Here is a 22068-nt window from a genome sequence, read left to right as displayed (position 1 = left end):
TCACAGAGGGACATATTTTAAAAGGGTTTTAGGTGCCTAAAGATGTAGATAGATAGCTAATGGGATGTTCACTTCAGGGGAGTTAGACACCTAGTTGCTTTTGAACATCGTATTAGGAATCTATCCACATCTTTAGGCCCTGAATACCTTTAAAAATCTGGAACTTTTGAAAATGTTACCCAATATCTAGTATTTACCACACATAGTTATACTTTTTTATCCCACTAACCAATTCCTTTCCTTAACCTTGTTAACAATTTACAAATACTTGATGTCTGTAGATGTAAACCAAGTACCTGCTTAGTTGGAGATTTTGCTACTACACACATAACCCACTGCTGTCACATAAAATATGTCTACCAGAAACATAAATTCTCAGGACTGGAACTTGGTGAATAATTGATTTTTTGGTTTGGTGGCTAAACCGAAAAATTATAAAAAAAAAACAAACAACATTGTTTTGAGTTAACCCAAAATGACAATTTTTCAGCTCTCTCACCAAAACAAAGAAGTTGTTTCAGGATGAATGAAACATTTCATTTGCCACAAAATGAAAGGTTTAGTTTCATTTAGAGTGGGTTTTAAAACCCTTTTTTGATTTTTTTAAGTGAAATCTAGGTAAATTTCATAACTAATTGTAATTTTGAAATGAAAAGTCAAAGTGTTTCATTTCATAAGTGTCAAGTTGAAATATTTCAACTTTTTGAAAGCTTTTTTCAAAATTTCTAGTGGCCATATTCACCCTAACTGCCTTTTTTGGCAAATAAACTATTTGTAAGAAATATTTCACCCAGTTCTACTCAGGACCTTACAACAATGGTAATTTCACAGTGTGGGGAGAGTAAGCTGTGTCATCACGGCTCCCATAATTATTTTTGTAACAGATCACATTGCACGTCCACCTAAATAGAACAAAATATTGCCAAAGAAAGCACATGAGGGTATTAAAGTAAAGTCTAGAGAGACAACATTGTGTCATGACAAAATGAAACACTGTCAATGAGTCTAGGATGAAGCTCTGGTGAACTTTTCTTGTATTAAGTTCAATACCAGTGAACTTTTCAATTAATTACCATGGCAATTAATTACCATGACAATCACGTTAATGTCAAATGTATTTCTGTAGCTGTTACACTGCCATGCTGCTTTAAGCAACTGTGAAACTAAAAGGTTTGGGCTCAGTCCCATAAATTACTGTGTCCTTTGATTTGGCATAGGTCACTGCTTGACACATCACAGGATGGAGCCCACTGTATAGTGACAAATCTGATCCTTGCAAATAAGCCTTGTTTGCTTACAGATCTTTTTCCTTGCTCTTGATGTTCTACTGTCATTACCTGATATCTCGTGGGCTTGTTATAACCCTTCTTCACAGTAAAGTTTTCTGAATTTCGAGCGCTTGACTGAAAACGAACTTTCTGAAATTATAAAACATAATGAAACATTAAGTTTGTAACAGCTTCTTTCCCCAAACAACCTCTCCACCTCAGGCTACACAGACTTATGCAAACATTAGAAAATGTTGCATTCTGTGAGCAGGTTGGAGATCCTGCAGAAGAAAACCAGCACTTCCATTCCCTAATTAATAATATAATTAATATCTAGCTCGTTCATAGCACTTTTCATCAGTAGATCTCGAAGTGCATCACAGAGGAGACAAGTAGGTCATCCCCATTTTACAAACAGGAAAATGGAGGCACAGAAAAGTGAAGTGACTTGCCCAAGGCCGTTCAGCAGCCCAGGGAGAGAGACACATATTGAACCCAGGTCTCCAGATACCTAGTCCAGTGCTCTATCTTCTAGGCTACATTGCCTCTGGTAGCTTATCAGAGGGTGAAGAGGGAGACAACCCATTCATTTCTTTGCCAGAATGAACAGAAGAATTATTGGATGCGAAATTCAATCTCATATCATCTAAACAAAAGGTGTTTTGACTGTATCCCTCTCACACCACTTTGAGACAGTGTTAGGAGGCGAGAGGCAGAGCTTTCTTAATTACTTCTAATTCCTGGTGATTGTGGCTGAATTTTGAAAATAGCTTTTTGAACAAAGAGAAGAGAAAATTACTCATCAGACTCAATGGATAGTATCAAGCAACTCCAATCAGCCACAAAGGCACACTGCAGTTTCCAATGGCAAGCTCTGTAAAGCCCTCCTCTGCGTTCCTCTCCTACATTCTTCCTTGGCCTGGTCTATACTATTCTTGCTTCAGCTCTTCCTTTTATCTCCACTCTGACCCCTTTCTTGGGTCTGTCAGCTTCTTCTTTGGTAGCGCCTCCTGTTCTCATCCTTTCTGCATATTCCTTTGATCTCAGTCTTCTTCTCCTTCCCTCCCAGCTCAGTTCTATGCTTCTTCCCGCTTATTTGCCTCTGCTATTTTGCCAATGCAATGAATTTCTTTGGTCCCATCAGGGCAGACTCACTGCTTCTCTTCTGCTCTACATCTGTGCCCTCCAGAGCCTCTCTTCTCCTCAGCTTATGTCCTGTGAATGGCAGAAGCAGCTGACAGTTTTCAGTTCAGAGGGCCTAAAAATGTGCAATGACACCGAGAGGAAAATTTAAAAGCATGCCCTGCTGTATTAGAACATGCCCCCTGAATATTAACAAGCCCCCTGAAGCTCCTGGTGATGCTGCCTAGGAGCAGCCTCTGTCACGTGCAGCAACTGTAAACAAAGACAAAAATCCTGCACATTCGTTTAGGTCTCGGTTCCCAGTGTTGTTTTTTGTTTTAAACCCAGCTTGAGCCGAGGAAGTTAAGTGAGGGTCAGTACAGTGGAAACGAAGCTGTTTCATCACGTTTTAATTTTTGCTGAGTTTGACAGTCCCGGTAAAACAGCCGCAGCTGAATGTTGGGTGAATAGCTTTGGGCGTTTTATTCCAAAACTCCGAACTAACAGAAGTGCTGTAAAGGAAAAGAATAGATCTGCCTCGGGTTTTTTGGCTTTTTTTAAAAAATCTGCTTGCTAAGAACAGTTTTGTCCCAATTACATTTCTGCAAAGAATATATTTCCACAGGATTAGCCTCTCCCCGATTACACTGACATTTCTTCAGGAACAATTCTGTTGGAAAGTGTCAGATTTTTAGGAATGTTTCTCTGTGTGTCTCATATTTTGTCATGCGGAAGCTCATTGGTACTAAGGGAAAACTAACTTGCTTCTCACAAATGTGCCCATTCCAAAGTCAGAGGAGTTGTGCTTTTCCAAAGCACACATCTCTTTCAAAAGAATGAACAGGTGGTGGATGAGGCAGGGCCGATCTATTACTGTGTATGATTGTCATTAGGCAGCTGAAAGCGGGGAGGTTGTTAACTGTGGCTTCAAGTTGCTGGGAAAAGTTAATATTCCCTGGTTGGAACCCGGCTTCCAATGATAAAATCAGATGTGGTATTAAATGCTGAGTTTTACATAATGGCAATAAAGTGAATTTAGGCAATACATAAAGAACGGTTTCAAGAGGCAGCATGATCCTGTGGCTAGCAACCTGGAGTAGGCATCAGGAGACCTGCATTCTTCTATTCCCAGTTCTGCCATTAGCCTGCTTTGTGACTTCCTAGGGGAAGTCACTCCACCTGTTCCCCTTCCCAGTTCATATAGACCATAAGCTCTTTGGGGTGGGACTATCTTTCACTAGATGTCTGCACAGTGTCTAACTCAAGGAGGCCACTACCTTGGTTAGGCTCTCCAGGTGCTACTGTAATACAAATAATAAATAAAATAGAGTACAATGCTAAGCAGCTCTTTTTGCTCATCTGTGAACAAAGTAGAATTCCTTCCCTTGTTGCCCACAGAGGACATGATGGTCGTTTTACATTCAGGGTGTTAAAAGGAAAGAAGTATATGACATACCCGTAGCCTGGAATTCAGCATACCCATCTCAAGATCATTTTCACAGTTTTTGGCCTTAGATTTGCAGAGTTTTATGAGGCACATTTTTATTCTCATTATGAGATAATAAAACGATTTAGGGCTTGGCACTAGGTTAAAAGGAGCAGGCAGAGTCCTTCCTTCATCAAAGTATGATAACCAGAGCTTGGCACGAGCAAATTTCCACTCCACATCTGCATCCTCCTGCCGTGGGGAAGGGAAAATGAATTGCAGAATTAGTGTTTTGAAGGGAATTGAGAAGTATTATTGCATTGGCACTCAGACAGATGCACAAAGGTGGCAAGAGTATGAACCTTGTCACTGAAGGCTACTCAACAGGAGTGTCTCTGACACAAAAGTCTTGCAGATTTCTGGCTCCCAAATCCATGTAACCTCTTTATAGTGAAATCTGGATATTTACTTATATGCACCACCTTTTCCAACTGCTTTCAGTTGGCACACAGACAATATGCATGGCCATGTTCTGCATGTAGGACCGCCCTTTTTAATTACTTGTTTTTGGGGTGTACTACCTTTCATTTCAATGTGGGGAGTCAGGTGGGATAGGTAAGGACTGTAGTGGTAGGAAAGGGAGTCCCGCAAGCAGTGGTGATACAGTATAAAGAAAAAAAAAAGAAAAAAAAGAAAGAAAAAGTACATATCTCGAGTCCAGTTTCCGAGCTGAGCGAACGATGATGTCAGGAAGCTGGAAGGCACTGACATACCCCCTGTACCTCTAGCTGTTGCTGTGGGGAAGGAGTGGCTGGGGGTGGGGACATCAATAATCAGTCCTCTTCCAACTCCTTCCAGATGTTGCTGTTCCTCGTGTGGAGGAAGGAGACAGGTGAGCCCAGTGCCCAGACGAGCCTGTCCCTCTCTGTCTGGTGGCGGCTAAAGATTAAATAATTATCCTTTCCAACATGTTCCCTATGCTTTGTCTGCTAAGCCAGGTGTGGTTTCCGAACGTCACAAGTTCCTAGGCTTCTCTAGGGCAACCTTGTAGTGAGCAAGATTTGAACAGAGCAGCTGGTCAGAGACCAGCAGAGAGAATGTCAGTCTTGCAGCTGGCTGAATTGAATGTCACATTCCTTCTAGCTTGGACAATGGACAAGTGACTAGAGGTGCCAATTAGGAATGGGACCACCTGTCCTTCCTTCCTTCTCCACCTGTCAAACATCCCTGGTTTGAACTTGAACTCCAGAGTTAATGAGTTCACACACCCCCCCAAGAAGGGACTGCAAAAAACATGGGAGAGAGAGAGAGAGAGAGAGAGAGAGAGAGAGAGAACGAAACCTTATGGGGGGAAAAAGCAGGTAAAGAGCAGAGCAAAATGAGACTCTGATAGGGAGCACAGATGACCAACAAAGTGCAACAGCTTTTAAGGGCCGTTACTTCTTCTCTATGATATCATTGCCACACACTAGGGACTAGACTAGACCATGGGCAAGTTAGCAGCGGCTGGACTTCTTGGACCAGTTGCATCAGGTAGCTAGATGTGCTTTAGACCTCTAGCACATCACTGTACTTGAGGGTCAAATGGCACCCCCAAATTCTGTAGGCAGTACCTGTACCAGGTGACCTGAAAAGGAGCTTGCCTTGGGCAAGCCCAGAGGGGCTGTGCTAAGTAAACAGCTGCTCTCTGCAGATTTAAAGAGTGGCTATGAGAAAACGTGATGATATTGTAGTACAAAGGAGCCCAAATCAGGGCTGACCAAGGTGGGGGGTGGGGAAGGGTGGTTTGCTCCAGGCCCCTCCAAGTGATGGAGAGGCAGCTGGGGCAAATTTGAGTGAGTCATGTAGCAACCTGTTGCAGAGGGTGACAATGCCACTCAGGTTTGACACCTGCCATCCAGGCGACCTGGCAGGCCGATACCCCGGTGGTAGGAGTGATGTCAGGGATAATGCTACAATCCACACAGGAAGAGGAGGGCCTGGGAGCAATTCCTTAGCTGCACACAGGGCAGAGCCACCCTATCCCTTCAGGGAGAGCAGCAGCCCTACAGGCCTGGGCCATCTTTGATCCCACCCCCCCCTTCTTAAACTCTATAATCTCCAGGATCATTTTTTGGAAGGATGGGAGGGGTTTCAGTTTTAGATTTTGCCCCCAGGCCCTCAAAATCTCCATGTGGCCCTGTCCAAAATTGCCAGGTTTGTGTGGATTAGGAATTCCACAAGGTTGCAGAGAGAGTCTGAGATGTGAAGTACCCCCACTCTTTTTATTTGATCACTGAACATGGCCCTGTTTCTTCGGATGGCAAAGACATCTTCTTCGTTAAATGGAACACATACAAAAATGATCTGATATTTGGGCCTAGCTGATAAATAGAGTTATCTAAGGATATATTTTCAATGCAAAGCACGAGGAAGTGGGTATGTAATTTCCATTCAAAATAAACTGTGTATCAAGTTAATCACAGCAATATTTAACTACTAGGTAATGGTTGTCATCTGATTCACTAAAAAATTCTGAACAGCAGCTTGGGCCACTTATCTCTTCTGATAATTAAAAAACTATAAGAAAATACCAGCTGATTTCCTTGTTTGTCCTATTTGTATTCATCATCATTATATCTTGGTTCTCCATCAGTCAGCACATGTCACATAAGCAAGTTCACTTCTCAGTTAAGATGATTCACCATTATTAGGTTGTCAAGGTGAGCCAAGACACCAAGAACATTTCTGAAGATAAATGTAAGGTTAGTGCAGTCTTTATTGAACCGAGTGGCATTTATGATTTTACTCAGTACTTGTATGGTCTGACCCTTATTTCAAGATTGTTTACTGGTTGAAAAAAGACCATCTGTAGCTGCTTTACAGCTGTTTTCATTGTGGTATATATAGAAGCCAGTAGCATCAATGGGAAAATAGGTTTGCCAATAATCTGTACTCACATCTGTACTATGGTCAAATGTATAATGCAACTCGCTCATCAGTACACATCTCTGATGATTGGCAGATGTTTGGCAGAAATGGGCATATTACAAAACAGAGGCCTTGGGCCAAATTCTGCCCTCGTTTATGAAGATCCAACTTCATGAACTTCAATGGAGCAGTGCTCACTTAGCCGCTATTGACTTACTCCCGAGGGAATTCTGCGCCCCAAAAATTTAAAATTATGTGCACAATATTTTAAAATTCTGCAAATTTTATTTGTCAGTAAATATATGTGGCTCCAGCATGGGCCACTGGCTGCATTGAGGTGGGAGATCACCCTGAAGCCCCCACCTCTCGCAGTACAGAGACTGGGCAGTGAGGCAACGCCTGACCCTGACACAGTGCAAGGGCTGGGCCTGCCCCAGAAATGCCCCAGGGCCCTGTCCCTCTGCACCAGGTAGGGCTGAGCAGGCTCAGCCCAACAGGATTGAAATGTGGAGGGGCTTAGTGTGTGGGGATCCAGGTGTGGGGTGAGACGTTTCTGTGTGGGGCAATCTGGGTGCGGGTGGCTCAGTGGGAAATCTGGATGCACAGAGGCTCATTGTGGGGTTCCGGGTGAAGGGGCAATGGGATTCTGCAGAGGATCCAGGTGAAGGTGGGCTGGGTGTGGGGAGATGGGGCTCAGCAGGAGGTTTGGGGTGTGGAGGGCTCCATGGGGGGACCCGGTGCTGGGGGAGTGGGGCTTGATGGGGTTGGGGTCCGGGTGCAGCTGGTTGGGGATCAGTGGGGTGGAGGTCTGGGTGTGGGGGGGTAGGGCTTGTCAGGGTGAGGGTTCGATGGGCCTGCTAATGGGGGAGCCCCAGCTCCTGATGAGTGGATGCCGCATGCTGGGCTCCTGCTTCCCTCCACAATTATCCTATCCCCTTTTCTTCTCCATCCCCTTCCCCTCACTCCCACATTCCCCCCTGCCCTATTTCACCCCTGTTCCTTCCCAACTGCCTCTTCCCCTCAGCCCCCCACCCCCCTTACCCAGCCCCACCACAGGCACTCACTGTTGCACAGAAGAGAAAACAGGAAGGCTCCCAGCACACAGAAGGGGAGCCCGACTGGCGCTAGGACCCAGGAGGCAGCCCTCAGCTGCAGAGTCAGAGGAGCAAAGACCCAGCTTCCTTCAGCTGGGCAGCTCTGCTCTTACACGCTTAACCCTGTGTGCCCCCCGATGCCTCACCTCTGTTTGGAGGGAGGCAACCCCCCCACCACCACCCCCAAAAAATCCCCTGGGCCCATGGTCATCCCCCGCACGGCTTCCCTGCAGTTTTCTGCAGGCAAACACAGGAAATCTGCAGGGGTGTTTTCTGTGGGCGCACACCCCTGCAGAATCCCCCCAGGAGTATTGCCTGGATTTGAACCTTATAAAACAAAACTTAAACCTAATAACAGTAATTGGTTAACATGTTTTTACTTTTGTGTCTGGCAGAGAGATAAGAGGCTGATCAAGATGCTGGATTAGACATGAGCAGGCTGCCCCCACAAATGATGATACTTAATCACTTTTTAATAAATATCCCATCTAGAGGGACTGTCCAGCAGCGAACAGGATAACTACTTCCTGTCCTCTACTGTCTCTCTTGCCAGTACTCTGTGAAGGACAAGGTTAAAATGAGATTTTATTGTGGGCTGAGGCAGGAACAGGTTAGGTGTCTGCTGGAAGATGTAATTCACTGGACTATCACCTGTTCCAGACATTCCACCAACTATATTGACATTATGGGACATCCTATCACTGCATTTGGGAATTAAGGGCCTCCTGAACACCAAGGTAGGCCCTGAGGAGGTGTTGTGAGAAGCCATGGTTATAAGTGAGACCTATGAGCTATCAAAGACATTCAACCAATATCTTATGGAATTTTTGTCACAGGAACAAGGATAACTTCTGTCACAGGTAGAAAGGGTAGGTATTTGAGCTGACAAAACTGGTTGACGTTTGTACTAAGCTAAATGTGCAAATATGAAAAGTAGAGCTGGTCAAATCCCACTTATCAAATATGTTATTCAGTGAATGTTGCAGATAGTCATTGAAGACTAGACTGAGGCTTGGACTACACATCCCAGAAAAGGAGTCAAGCACTGTAAGGACCGCCCCTTTAAGTTTACAATTTTATTGAAGTTACCAGCCCCTTCTGCCCAGCTGCACACAAGTAAATGGCACTGTTCATCCTGCTTCTTCACTGCCCAGTCAGATGTGCAAGGAGTGGCAGGGAATGGCATAGCTGAACGGGTATGGGGCGGTGTAATAATTTCCTGCTGGCATAGGCGAGCACCTTCCCTTCCCCGCCCTTCCCTAAGTAAGGGGGAAGCAGGGAGGGAATTGGGTCTCTGAATCACAGTGCCTCCTCGAGCTACTCCTGGAGTGGCGCATTTTATACACCATCCCTTTTTCTGGACAGTGCCTAAAGGTACAATCTGGCCCTGAATAATTTATCTTTGTGGCATTTGATGAGCTTTGTAGCCCATCAAGTATTATTTGATGGATAAATTATTGGATGAATATCTGCTATATTCCTTGCTATGGAGAACCCCACTAACCGTTAGAGAAATGAAAAGGAAGAATATTATACATCATCCCTATGATAAAACAAGGGGGGAAATATCTACCTCCGGTGCACATTGCACCAGACCAAATACAGTTTGATGATCTCAGAATTCTACAAGGCAGCACTGGTACAATTTGAATTATTCCCTTTTTACCAGCTACTACAAATACTGATTATGACTCTCCCACCCCATTTCCAATCATATTCTGAAATACCCCATAAGTGGTATACTAAAACTAATTCTGGTGTTTGTAGACAGAAAATGTTCAATGCTCATAAATTGGTACACACTTCCAGACCACAAATTGCTAGAGCAAACCTACCAGTTACTATATCTGAACTTTCATTATACTTGTATTCTCAGCCAAATGCAAAGCTAATATGGCCTAGTAATTCCTAGCCTACAAACAGCTGCTCTCTTTCCCCTGGCTATATAAGTACTTATATTAACAATGCCATGCAAATATTATGTTCTAACAAAATGCAAGCAAATGTAATATTCATGCATGATTTCATTTTTTCCCTTTTTCAATACAGAGTCAACTAAAAAGTTACTCATGCTCCCTAATAAACACTCCCTTATGAAAGAGCCCCTGGTCGAGCCTTGCTTAGGTGCAGTTATTCTTTTTAGCTAAACAGTTCTGTCCTAGACTTATACCCTGGGCGTTGTATGCATTGTTTGCCTTATCTACCTGGGCTTGTACTACTAATGACTGTTCCCGACTCTCTAGGACCTAATCTTCAAAAGTGTGGGTGCAAAACTACACATGCTTAGTTTAGGGGGTGTATAAACAGTTATGCAAACTGGCTTTGCACGGACATGTGTGCACACAAACCATGGCTTCTATGTGTGCATCAGGGTACTTGTGTGCCTAAACTGAATAAATGAAAACAACATGCACACATTTTGGAAGATCCTTTCCATGAATTGCTTAGCCTAGAGCTCTGCAGCACAGATAGCTTTACATGAGGGATTTTTGTTTTGTTTTCTTTATTTGAAAGTAGCAACCTTAGAAATATTGATGCTGGAGAGCATGCTTTCCTGCAATAACAGGTAACAGCTGTAAGATGGCACTGCAAAAATGGTGGAAAGAGTTTCCTCCAAGAAAAAAGGAAGAATGCACTAGGAGGTTGAGGCCATTTGAAAGTAAGTCCCATCTCAGAGGAAGAGAAACTAACTGAGAAGCTTGATCGTAAATGTTAAGGATCTCTTGGGGAATACAACTGTGCCTTCTGAAAGCAGGGAAAGCTTTCTTGGGTAGACAGCACTATGTAAGTGTTTGCTGACATCCATCCTGATTGCAGCAGACATAAGGCACAGGGGTATATTTTCAGCTGTGGCCTTCTGCAGAGCTGGGTTCTGAGGATAGATCAGAACAGCTAATTAATACAAATCCAACTGTAGGAATTTGACATTGAAGAAACTGGGACAAGAAAACAGAAAACACGGACAACAGTGTCCAATATTAATAACTTCCCTGGCTTTACTTTTATTAGCAGAAAGTTTCTTCTCCCAAGTATTTAGCAAATCCAGCCTGCTAATATGAACAATACAGGACACAGCCAAATCCTGGATATACATTTCTGCAACTATTCATTCAGATTCTCTAATGAGTTAGCCTCTGCTCTTCGTGGCTCTTTCGTGTTTGCTTCCTACAAACATTCTTGTCACAGAGTTTTACTTGCACAAATGTTCATGGAGAATGACTTTCAAAGCTGCCAGGCCTGAGTTTGGGGAATCTATTTAATCTAATCTATTTTTGTGACTCTAGCCTAGATAGTGAATGCTCACAAAGAACCGTTCATGGGTTTGAAAAAAAATCAAGAACTACTTTCAAATAATGAATATATCTAAGGAAACTGTGATCTGCTCAGAGATATTCTACAAACAAAAGGAAGATAAATCTATCGTATAAATGGTTCATTGTGAATTATTCGCTTAGGTCTAATTCTGGGATAGAGACTTTTCAGTCGCCATAGAATTTTAAGATAACTGGCTTCTGTCATACTATGACATCTTATATAGTAGATCCTGTAATTTCCTTGTTTTTATAACATATAACAGTAAATATATACTCTGTAATCAAATTGTTTATCTTACCTCAATTTCCTGATAGGAGTTGTTGATCATGGCTATTAACATATTGAGCAGCACCACCACCATGGTAACGTTATAAACTCCATAGAGTACATAGCCAATATTCTCAATGAACTTATGATCATACTTCAGCACCACTGATATCACTTCAGACAAGCCAAATATTGACCAGAATAAGGTTTTAAAACTTTCTTCTACCCTAAAAACAAAACAAACAATTATTTCACATTGTCGTCTCCAGATTGGCAAGCCAAGACGTTAATAATAAAAATGGCGCTCGCCCAGAGTAAATATGATGTCTCTGTATAATCAGTGCAAGCCATGATCAGTCACCCTGTGGACTGCCAAGTCATATTTCCTGAACTGATAACAGTATGTGGCATCCCAAGTAAGCCATAAAACAACACTACCTCTGATCTGCCCCATCTGCTTTTTCCCAACCTCATTAACTATGAGCTAGATTGTAACTTGAACTCTGTACCCCTGGAGGGGTAGTAAAACCCCTACAAGGGCTAACTGGAACTTCAGACCTAGCTGCAGGGCTAAGTAGGGATGTTCAACCCATCCATGTATGTCCTCCCTGAAGCAGGTGGGCAGGGAACAGTTCTGGGGGGGCGGGGGGCAGGGAGTGTGGCAGAGAATGGGCAAAGGCTTGGTTCCATCCCCCTACTGGGGTTGGCCTTCTAGAGTTCAAAGATAGAATCTGTGGAGAGGCATTGTGGGTGGAAGGGAATTTGGAGGCAAAGGGTCAAGAGAGTTTTTCCAGCCGGTGGTTTCCAGGGCACATTTGAAAGTGGAGGAGATGGAGCCAGAGGAAAGGGAAAGGTTAAAGAATAGGGAGAAGAGAGGAGATAAAACAGTGTCAGAGAGGGGAAGATCTGGGAAGGGTGGGGTCAAGGTGGTAGGTCAGGAGGAGGGAGCTGTCTGACTCAGAGAAGGGTGAAGCAGTAAAATATGGAAGGGAATATGAATGGCTCAAAGGGAAAAGGGGAGGAGAATGAGAGACCCTGGTACAGGAACCACACTTTGCCTTTCGAGAAATCTGCTTGGCTCTTTATTCAAAGGCAAAATTATCAGGACTGACCAGTACCCATCTAATAAAAATTCAAACTATCCATTGACTTTCAGTGAATACACTCCGTTGTAAAACATTATGGCCTTTACAATTGAGACTGATGAAATGTTTCATATTGCTACGGCAGCTTAACCCTGAGAAATCACTTTATAAAGCAGATTATAGACTCACCACAAATTACCCTCAGAAAATAATAAGCTTTTACATGAACTCCAGTGTCAATTACACCTGGCAAAGCAGGAAAAGGAATTAATTACTATCATTTAAAGTATAGTAACGACCACTGGTTAGTTGCATTATGTTCTGCTGCAACAACTAAGCATTATCAGTATCACAGCCCATTATACTCTCTTCTTCCACTTGCATACAGCAGTAGTGAATTTATTAACTTTATGGGTGATGTTCTTTGGGGGAATAACTTCACTGGCTTCAGTAGTGCTGCACACCCAGAGGAGTTGGACCTATGAGTTTCAAACAGATGTTACATGGGATTAGAACCTCAATAAGCACACACCTTCCTATTCTTCTGTCATGTTTCCCAAAAATTCATGTGCCTATCAATATATTATCCACCCCTTTCATTTATACTAAATGAAACCTAGAAATTATCAGAGGTTTTCTCACTTCAGGCACATGTTGGACAGAGTTTATGATTTCTGAGTCCAGTAGTTGGCACATCTTTCCAAGTTACCAAGCTATGGCACTTTTCCATATGGCAGACATTTCCTCTTGTTTTAAGACTCCCGTTTTTGCTCTTTGCATTGATCTACAGTGGTAACTGCCATTCATATGATGGAGTACTTAAATAATAGAATCCGGCCAATGCTTATTCCATTAAATAGTGCACTTTCCAGTTAAAGTGCATTTATAGAGCTTAATATTCTGGCTTAGAAGCCTGTCATCTAAGTCACTTACCCAACTAATAAAAGACTGTAACCACCAACTTTGATCCTTGCAGCACCCTGCAATTAACCTTGTTTTTTAATTTGGAGAGGTTCCACTTGTTTTCTACCCTTCAGGCAATTTTTAATACAATGTGTCAACTCTGCTCCTTTTCCGCAACTTTAGCATTAACCTCTGTGCTGGAATGTTGCCATGTTCTCTTTGAAAACTTAATTACTGGCTGTAGCAGTACAATAGATTTATGAAGAATTCTAGCAAATTAGTTATAGAAACAGAGCGTTCCTTTCCTGAGAGGGTGACAGATTGACCTAACAAAATTTGTGCATTTCCTAATTATCCTCCATAACCCTCCCCAGCAAAACATCAGTATCCAAGGTCTTGTCTTTGATATGAGAAAACAATAAGCCTGGTGCATCCCAAATGTGGATCCACTGTCTCAGTGTGGAGACGGGCATGAGTCCCTCAGACTGGATTTCAATCCAGATCCAACTTTCTCTGGTGTTCAGGAATGTTCAGATGTGTGTGTGTGGGGGGTGGGTTAGTTTGCCCTGTTGTAGAGAAAGGAGCAGTGACATGCTGGAGGGGGTTGTGAGAGGTTCCCAAGAGGCCCTTATTAATCCATCATTACATTTAAGAAAAGACTGCAATAACCCCTCTGTCTGTCATGTTCACTCCCTTTCAGGATGCTGCCTAACCGTATGGCTCCTCGGCCTTAGCACAGCATCTGGTGAACGTTATTTTTATCAGTGCCTGTAGTTAAAATATTGGCAGCAAGTCACTGGAAAAGGGAAGTGGGGACCCAGATTCTGAATATCTCTGAGTTCAGGTGTGTTTAGATCCAGGGTTTTGGTCCAGATTTATGTTTGCATTTCTCATGTATTCTTTCGTTCCTTCCATCACTCCATGTGTTTAAAGCCCTCTTGTTATGGGGCCTACATTTCGGGAGAGAGATTCAGGGCTGAAAGAAGCAGATCCAACAAAGGGCAAATTATTAGTGCAGTTGATCCCCTTGGCTCAGCTAGTAATAACGGAGCGGAAGCTGGTGAATTGGGGGTGTGTGTGTGTGTGTGTTCGCAAGTATAGGCGGCACGCAACTTGAGGGAGTGTTCTTACAACCTCCTTCAAAGCAAAAGCACTGAAAACACCATTCCCGCCATACCGCACCAAGGCTCTCTGTGCTTCTGGCTTAATGTCTAGCTCACTTGTCATGATTAAAACATTTTCGAAGTCATAAAAGATACTGACTGGAGTCATTCTACTTACAAAGCCTGGAAGAAGCACACCTGACTTCTGTAACCTAGCTACACAACTGTCCCCAAAAGTACTAGGCTGCAAGAAATTGCGGAATGAAAATGACAGTAAAAAAGATCCAGTGGTTATTGTGCTAGCCTGAGAACTGGGAGACTCTTGTTCATTTCTCTGCTTTGCCACAGATTTCCGGTGTGGCCTTCGGAAATGCATTTAGGGCCAGATTTTCAAAGGTCTTTAGGTGCCTAAAGACTCAGATTTAGGTGCCTAAAGACTTTAGGTGCCCATTGGAATTTTCAAAAGTGCCTAAGCGTTTGGGCTCCTAATTTCCATTGATTTCACTGTTTTGAATCCAAACCTATTGAAATCGATGGGAGTTAGAAGCCTAATCTGTTTAGCCAATTTTGAAAATCCCACTAGGTGTCTGCCTGCATCACCAGGCTCCTACACTTTGAAAATCTGGCCTTCAATTATTTGGTGCCTCAGTTCCCTATCTATAAAATAGGTGTGCCCCTACCTCACAGGATAAGTACATGAGAAATCTGATGCACTCAGATACTGTGATGTAGGTGCTTAAAAATAGGATGGTATTTTAAAGTTTTAATTCTACTCTAGTTAAGATCCAATTCTGGTTTATGTCTTTGATACATGAGTTGAAACACAAGTTCTTCCTGCCAGTAGCTGAAAGTGTTAAAAGAAGCAATGGAGAGACTATTTAAAGAAGAGTTTTAATCCAATATCTGAAGTTAAACAGAATAATACTCTGACTTTCTATATTGCCTTTGATCAGTGATCTGAATATGCTTCACTGACAGAAACTAACAAAGTCCAAGAGCCGAGCCCTGTGAGGGAGTAGGTGTTTTGTCCTCCTTACAGAAGGGAAATGTAGTGATTTACACAAATTTACATGGTCATGGCCTGAAGCAGAATCTGAAACCTAGAGAGAGCTGATTTCCTGTCTATTGCTGTAACGACTATCCTTCGCTATATTATCTCCCCTGTTTTAATGTGTTTCAATATATACTTCAATGCACTGGGGTTATTCTCCCCTCAGTGCACACCACTATTCCCTCTAAACTGTGTGCGTGTGCACGTCCCACAGATCCTAAACCCCGTGCACGCGGCAAAACACCATGTGCACAAAAATTTGCACAGAAGCACAAAAATTTGCACACACAGCCTGTCAAAAATTTGCACAGAAGAAATGTTTTGCGCACATGGCCTGTCAAAAATTAGAGGGAACATTGGTGCACACATTATTTCAATGAAAGCTAAATAGAATTTTATGCTTTTGCATCAAGGGGAGACTAGAATCCATAGAATATGTTAGTTGCATGCTGACTTTGATTAAGCATTATTGTTCTTTCCATCAGAGGGGTTTCATATAAATCTCTCCTGCAGTATTCCTCTCCTGGTTAAGAAAGCTCAAGGCATCCTTTCAGACTGAGCTCTTCCCCATGAGTAGAAAGTGCTTAGCTCCTCCAACATGAAATACAGTCAATATTATATAAAATGTTGTGTTTTAATGAAAAGTCTCCAAATAATGATGAAACTGAATGAACTGAATTTCTCTTTAGGAGGTGGGGGGAAGACAAAACCCTAGGCTTAAACCTGATTTGTGATGCAGAATGCAGTATGAATGCAATCAGTCCTGCTTCCATTTCAATTTTGTTTATATATCATGCTCTCAATTATGGACTGTTTCAACAACTGTGTTCAGTATACAGCATAAAAAATGAACAGATAAACATAACTATGATCTGCAGCAACTGCAATGAAAATTCTGAAAAGGGGGAAAATTAAGCGTTTTTAAAACTATTTTGCAATTATACAGTTAGCTAAACAGACTCTGTATTTAGCAGTCTAAAATTAAGCAGGAGTAGCATACACTTTGTTCCTTCTGCAAAAGGAGTATGCACATTTCAGAGACAAGAGCACCCTTTGTATGCTACTTCTGATTCATAAACCACTGATGTAGTCAATGGTTTAGAATGCACTGTTCTTTAGAGTACAAGACCAACAAAACTGAACATGTGGTTTGAAAAGTGCAGTAACACACAAGAAGGGGAGCACTGGAGTCACTCTGGATATTCACTAAGCACAATAATTAGTAGAGATAAGCAAATAATTCATAGTCCTTTTTTGACAAATTTAATTTATTTTTGATGCTTACAAATTGCCCACGAGAAGCTTATGATTTTCTCACATGTATGCATCATTCACTGAATAATATCACTGAATAGTTCTTGATCTGTTAAGCAATTCATTGTGGATAATCCAACTCCCATTGAATTATCATTACTATTACAGTAATGCCTAGGAGCCACAGTCATGGACTAGGATCCCATTGTGCTCAGCCCCATACAAACAGAGAACAAAAAGACAGAGAAATAGGTTCGTTTTGATCTGATCTGCAGACCATGTGGTTCTTTTTCTATTTCATGACTGGGTGAACTGCACCCAGAATCCCTTAGAATCAGTTTCCAGACCAAGCAATTGCATTTTCAAGTTCAAAATTTGCTTTTTGTAAATGTTCTATTATATTCACTTAAAATCCTCTATTTTCCCTACCTATAAGTGCATTTGAAGAAATATTTGCACATCAACCACACAAGGGTTATGAACACAGCAAAAGGGGGAAAAATGTTTGTTTTTCCCAGGTGAGTTTTCACAGCAGCTGTTTCAAGTAGTTGCCCAGCTGCAATAATTTGTTCCTCCCCATCTTCATGAGTCACTTAGTGCCATTTGTGAATGCCCACCATATTCTGCCCAGAACTCACTGACAGCTCAGTAAAATATTGAAGGAAAAGTCTATGTGATACATAGTTGCCCCTATGCTAATGTATTCTTGATATGTGTAAATTAACAACATATGTTTATGACTTAACACCATAAGATTTCCAGCTTTGTGAAAGTGTCTGAAAATGGTCTAAGATGAATGTTAATCCCTGAGCTGTACGGTATATGCATTATGTAAAAAAAGACTGCACACCTCCCTTACTAAGCACACATTTCACACTCCAGGGTATTAAAATAATCTGAAACAGCAATGGGAAACCTGGAAATCTACTCTTACTAACTGTGAACAGCATTAGGAACAAAGTTGGAGGAATGTTCACCGATGTGAATTTCCCTAACAGTGCGAATTGAAATTTGCTGGGCAAGATAACAGAATCCCTGCAATCTGACCTGCTCTGGGGCACGTTTTAGCCTGTGCGGAGCACCAGGGGGATTCATCATGGGGACATTCTCTCTGAATGGATCAGGTTGTGGGATCCAGGCCAAAAGTGCCAACGCGCTACTTCCAGTGGCATTGTCAGATGTTCAGACAGCACATACCTCTACTCTGCTCGTAAAGAACCTGCTGTCCTAAATTAGTAACCTGGTACTTTTACACCCTAATTTGAGTTTTGACTTCTCTTCCAAATTCTTACATGGCTTATTTGGGTTCTTCAGATAGGTGTTTACTAACAATACCAACTCATTACAGGGCAGATAGATGAGCATCTAGTATTTGGAATCTCCAGAGGATCTGGACTTAAGAAAGAAGAGCATTGTATTTCCCCTTTGGGCAGGTATCTCCCAACCACCCATGCTCCCTTGTTACAACTTGATCCTGCAACCTTTACAACTGGAAGTAATTTTTACTCTAGGGAATAGTCACCATTTCAATCAAGCCTTGTTCATCATTCAAGTGACAATACATGCTGCAAGGTTTATAATGAGAACCTCATGGTTAGTTAAGCTTGTCAGTAAATAGAAATGATACACAATGATATTGCATCAGAGATGGCCTAAAATTCATTAGCCAACTATTTTGGAAACATGCACCAATGGAGAACCATAACTGTTGGTTGTTATTCCACCAGGCAGGCAGGGGAGCTATTGACTCAGCCACTGATTAATTCCTGAACTTCAAGGGCATAGTCTTCTATTTGTATGATTAATATGTCACCTTCTACATACTCAGTTTTCTTTTACCTTGTTATCAGAAACAGAGAAATGTATTTGCAGCCAGTCCTGGAAATCCCTCCATTAAAATGTATCGTGAGGCAACAGAAGAACACTGGGAGGCATATTTTCTTTGATTAGGAAGTTTAAACTCTGATTTATAAAGCATATGTTATGCTACACAGTGGAGTAATACAGCTGGATGCTATACGTTGGAAAGAATCTGTAGTTCCTATGAGACAGAAACTAAGTTGGGAAGGTCATTTCCTCACACTGGGGCTAACAGCAGCATTCCTCCATCCATTGTGTCATATAGTATATGAACACCACATCAAAATGCCAGGTCCTGTTTACTTTGACTTAGGGTTAGTGCTTCAGTATCAACTTACTTAAACATTTACTTAACTAAATGTCACTTCAGGGGTTGTCTTAAAGTGGCATCATTAGGTTAGACCAGGGATCTTCAACTCAAATCACCACGAGGGCCAGGTGAGGACTAGTACATTGGCCCGAGGGCCGCATGACAGGAACCTTTTCATATAAAGATACAAAAGGCCCCCTCTGCCCCCGCCCCCACTCAACCCCTTCCATGAGGCCCCACCCCACCCCGCCTCTTCCCCACCCCCATTCCAACCTCTTCCCCAAAGTCCCCACCGCAACTCCACTCCCTCCCTGTCCCTATTCCAACCCCTTCCCCAAATCCCCGCCCTGGCCCTGCCTCTTCTCTGCCTCCTCCCCTGAGTGCGCGGCTCCCTGCTCCTCCCCCCTCCTCCCTGGAAAGCGCTAAGCACCACCAAACAGCTGTTTGGCGGCGGGAAGCGCCTGAAGGTAGGCAGAGGAGCAGGGACATGGCCCTCTGAGGGGGGGGGCAGCGGGTGAGGGGAGCTTGACAGCCGCAGGAAATAACTCCAGGGAGGCGGGGAGCTTAGTGGGCCACAGCAAATAACACTGCGGGCTGTGTGTTTGAGACCCCTAGGTTAGACCTACAAGGGGGAAACATTATATTGCGTTCCTCCGACTCTCCTCTGTCTTGAGTCACAGATGGGAGCACAAGCAGGGGTGGACTGGCCCCAGAACTTTTCTGAGGGAACAATGGGACAACTGTGATAAACTGCCTCTCCTCCTTGGGAGCCAATTTAATCCCATCTGTTCCTACGCTCACTGTTCAAACTCCATGGGGTATGGAACAGCTGCCGTATGAGGAGAGATTAATAAGACTGGAACTTTTCAGATTGGAAAAGAGACGACTAAGGGGGGATATGATAGAGGTCTATAAAATCATGACTGGTGTGGAGGAGGTAAATAATAAAGTGTTATTTATTCCTCATAACACAAGAACTAGGGGTCACCAAATGAAATTAATAGGCAGCAGGTTTAAAACAAACAAAAGGAAGTATTTTTTCACACAATACACAGTCAACCCATGGAACTCCTTGCCAGAGGATGTTGTGAAGGCCAAGACTATCAACAGGGTTCAAAAAAGAACTAGATAAATTCATGGAGGATAGGTCCATCAATGGCTATTAGCCAGGAAGAGCAGGGATGGTGCCCCTAGCCCCTGTTTGCCAGATTCTGGGAATGGGTGATAGGGGATGGATCACTTCATAGAATCAATCATAGAATATCAGAGTTGGAAGGGAGCTCAGGAGGTCATCTAGTCCAACCCCCTGCTCAAAGCAGGACCAATCCCCAATTTTTGCCCCAGTTCCCTAAATGGCCCCCTCAAGGATTGAACTCACAACCCTGGGTTTAGCAGGCCAATGCTCAAACCACTGAGCTATCCCTCCCCCCAACTTGATGATACCCGTTCTGTTCATTCCCTCTGGGACACCTGGCATTGACCACTGTTGGAAGACAGGATACTGGGCTAGATGGACCTTTGGTCTGACCCAGTATGTATGTTCTTATGGATGAAATCCTGTCCCCACTGAAGTCAATGGCAAAACACCTGCTATGTGAGCATTTCATTGCATGTCTTTGGGGGCCTGTCAGGGCAGACCTGGGGAATAACGTGGCCATCTCCGAGGGGAAGTGCACCAGGGAACTAACCCGAGTTGAAACATGAACTCCCACTCTGTACTTTCTGCCTCAAGGGTATATGGCTAGGGAAGCGAATAGCAGCACAACTCCGGAGGGATCCATGCTGATGATGTGTGCCCGGAGACAAGTGTGGAGAGGCAGCTCTCCTTGCACCCCAGTATGTATGGGGTTGGGCATGGAGTCCTGTGTGGATCCATAAGGTTTCTAGTTTGCACTTCCTACTGCCTCCAAGAGGCTCCAAACCCTTCCAAAGGGGTATCTTTTAGAAACTCAGTGCGTTCTCTCCTGTGGTGTTTTCCAAACACTGTTTCTCTTCCTGCTATTTTTGATGCTGATAGGAATACAGAGCCCACAGTTACTAGATTCTGGCATACAGGAATACTAGTTGGTTACCACATATCTAGTCTCCAAATAAGCGGTGTGATATCAAACATCTTAGCTTAGCCTGAATAAAGTCAGGCATATTTTGAGGAACCACTTCTCACTTATAGTCCTATTATTCACGCATTGCACATACTGTAGAGCCGCTCAAGGACATTATATGAGGAATGATTTGTTGCAATATTCAAGCAGTTGTAATACAATATATACAGCAAACAACCACAAAGTGCAGACAACCTCCAGCTTCTCGAGGTTGTTGATTTATTGGATGGGCACCAGAGGGAGATCACGAGCAACCTAGTTTGCATCTTTCCTTGTATCTTGCCTATATGCTGGCAGGATATTATGCATGTCTTCACGGTGTTCTCTACTGAGAAATGCACTTGATTTAGAGAATGTAGAGCTCCCTGTCTTATATTCCCCACCGTTATTTATTTATTGTTTTTTTTTTTAAATGCATCAATAGCACTTTTTAAATACTTGGTTCTTCAGATACATGTTGCCTTGCATAGCAGCCACATGCAGGTGTGAAATTACTGATGCAAAACATGTGCAATTTTACTGCTTCATCATTTTACATACACTTTGGTAGAAGTAGCTTTTGAATGATAATTAGGTGTTTAAGCCCTTCTGCACTGATCACAAATGCAACACGGCCTGCTGTATTGACTGTTCTTCTTAAAGGTAAAAATACAAAGGGATTTCTTTTTCACTGCTGTCAATTTTATGAAAATTTCCTCTGCTCTTTCCACTCACCTCAAAAAAACATTTTCCTGCTTGTGTTTTACCCTAGAAATAACAGATTCTGAGTTATTGGGTTTCCTTTTTTGCTGACTGCACACTCTTTGAAAGAGACCTGGGTTATGACATCAAAACTGGAGGCTGTACCTACTGGTCTCCCAGCCGAAGTCTGAACCTCCCCAATCAATTGAAGCAGTAGCCCAAGGTGCAGCTCTCCCAGGCAAACAGCAACCGAGGCAAGAATGTCAGAAGTCTGCAATAAATTCTGAGGCACCTCTGACTCTGAAATTTTAAAGCCT

The 22068-nt window shown here is 42.9% G+C and overlaps 1 protein-coding gene across 1 annotated transcript in view; it reads right to left on the bottom strand.

Annotated features, from left to right (window-relative positions):
* Positions 1-22068, bottom strand: part of TRPC7 (transient receptor potential cation channel subfamily C member 7) — a 126479-nt gene that overhangs the window by 5799 nt on the left and 98612 nt on the right. Inside the window, exons 8-10 of the mRNA XM_073358081.2 lie at positions 11434-11629; positions 3847-4068; positions 1338-1418 (exon numbers count right to left, since the gene is read on the bottom strand). Coding sequence (XP_073214182.1) covers positions 1338-1418; positions 3847-4068; positions 11434-11629 — 499 coding nt within the window. The remainder of the gene's footprint in view (positions 1-1337; positions 1419-3846; positions 4069-11433; positions 11630-22068) is intronic.

Source organism: Lepidochelys kempii, chromosome 8, assembly GCF_965140285.1.
Source record: "Lepidochelys kempii isolate rLepKem1 chromosome 8, rLepKem1.hap1, whole genome shotgun sequence".
In the NCBI taxonomy this organism is placed as follows: domain Eukaryota; kingdom Metazoa; phylum Chordata; order Testudines; family Cheloniidae; genus Lepidochelys; species Lepidochelys kempii.
Note: the sequence above shows the minus strand (reverse complement) of the source record. Positions and strands in the feature narration are given on the sequence as shown.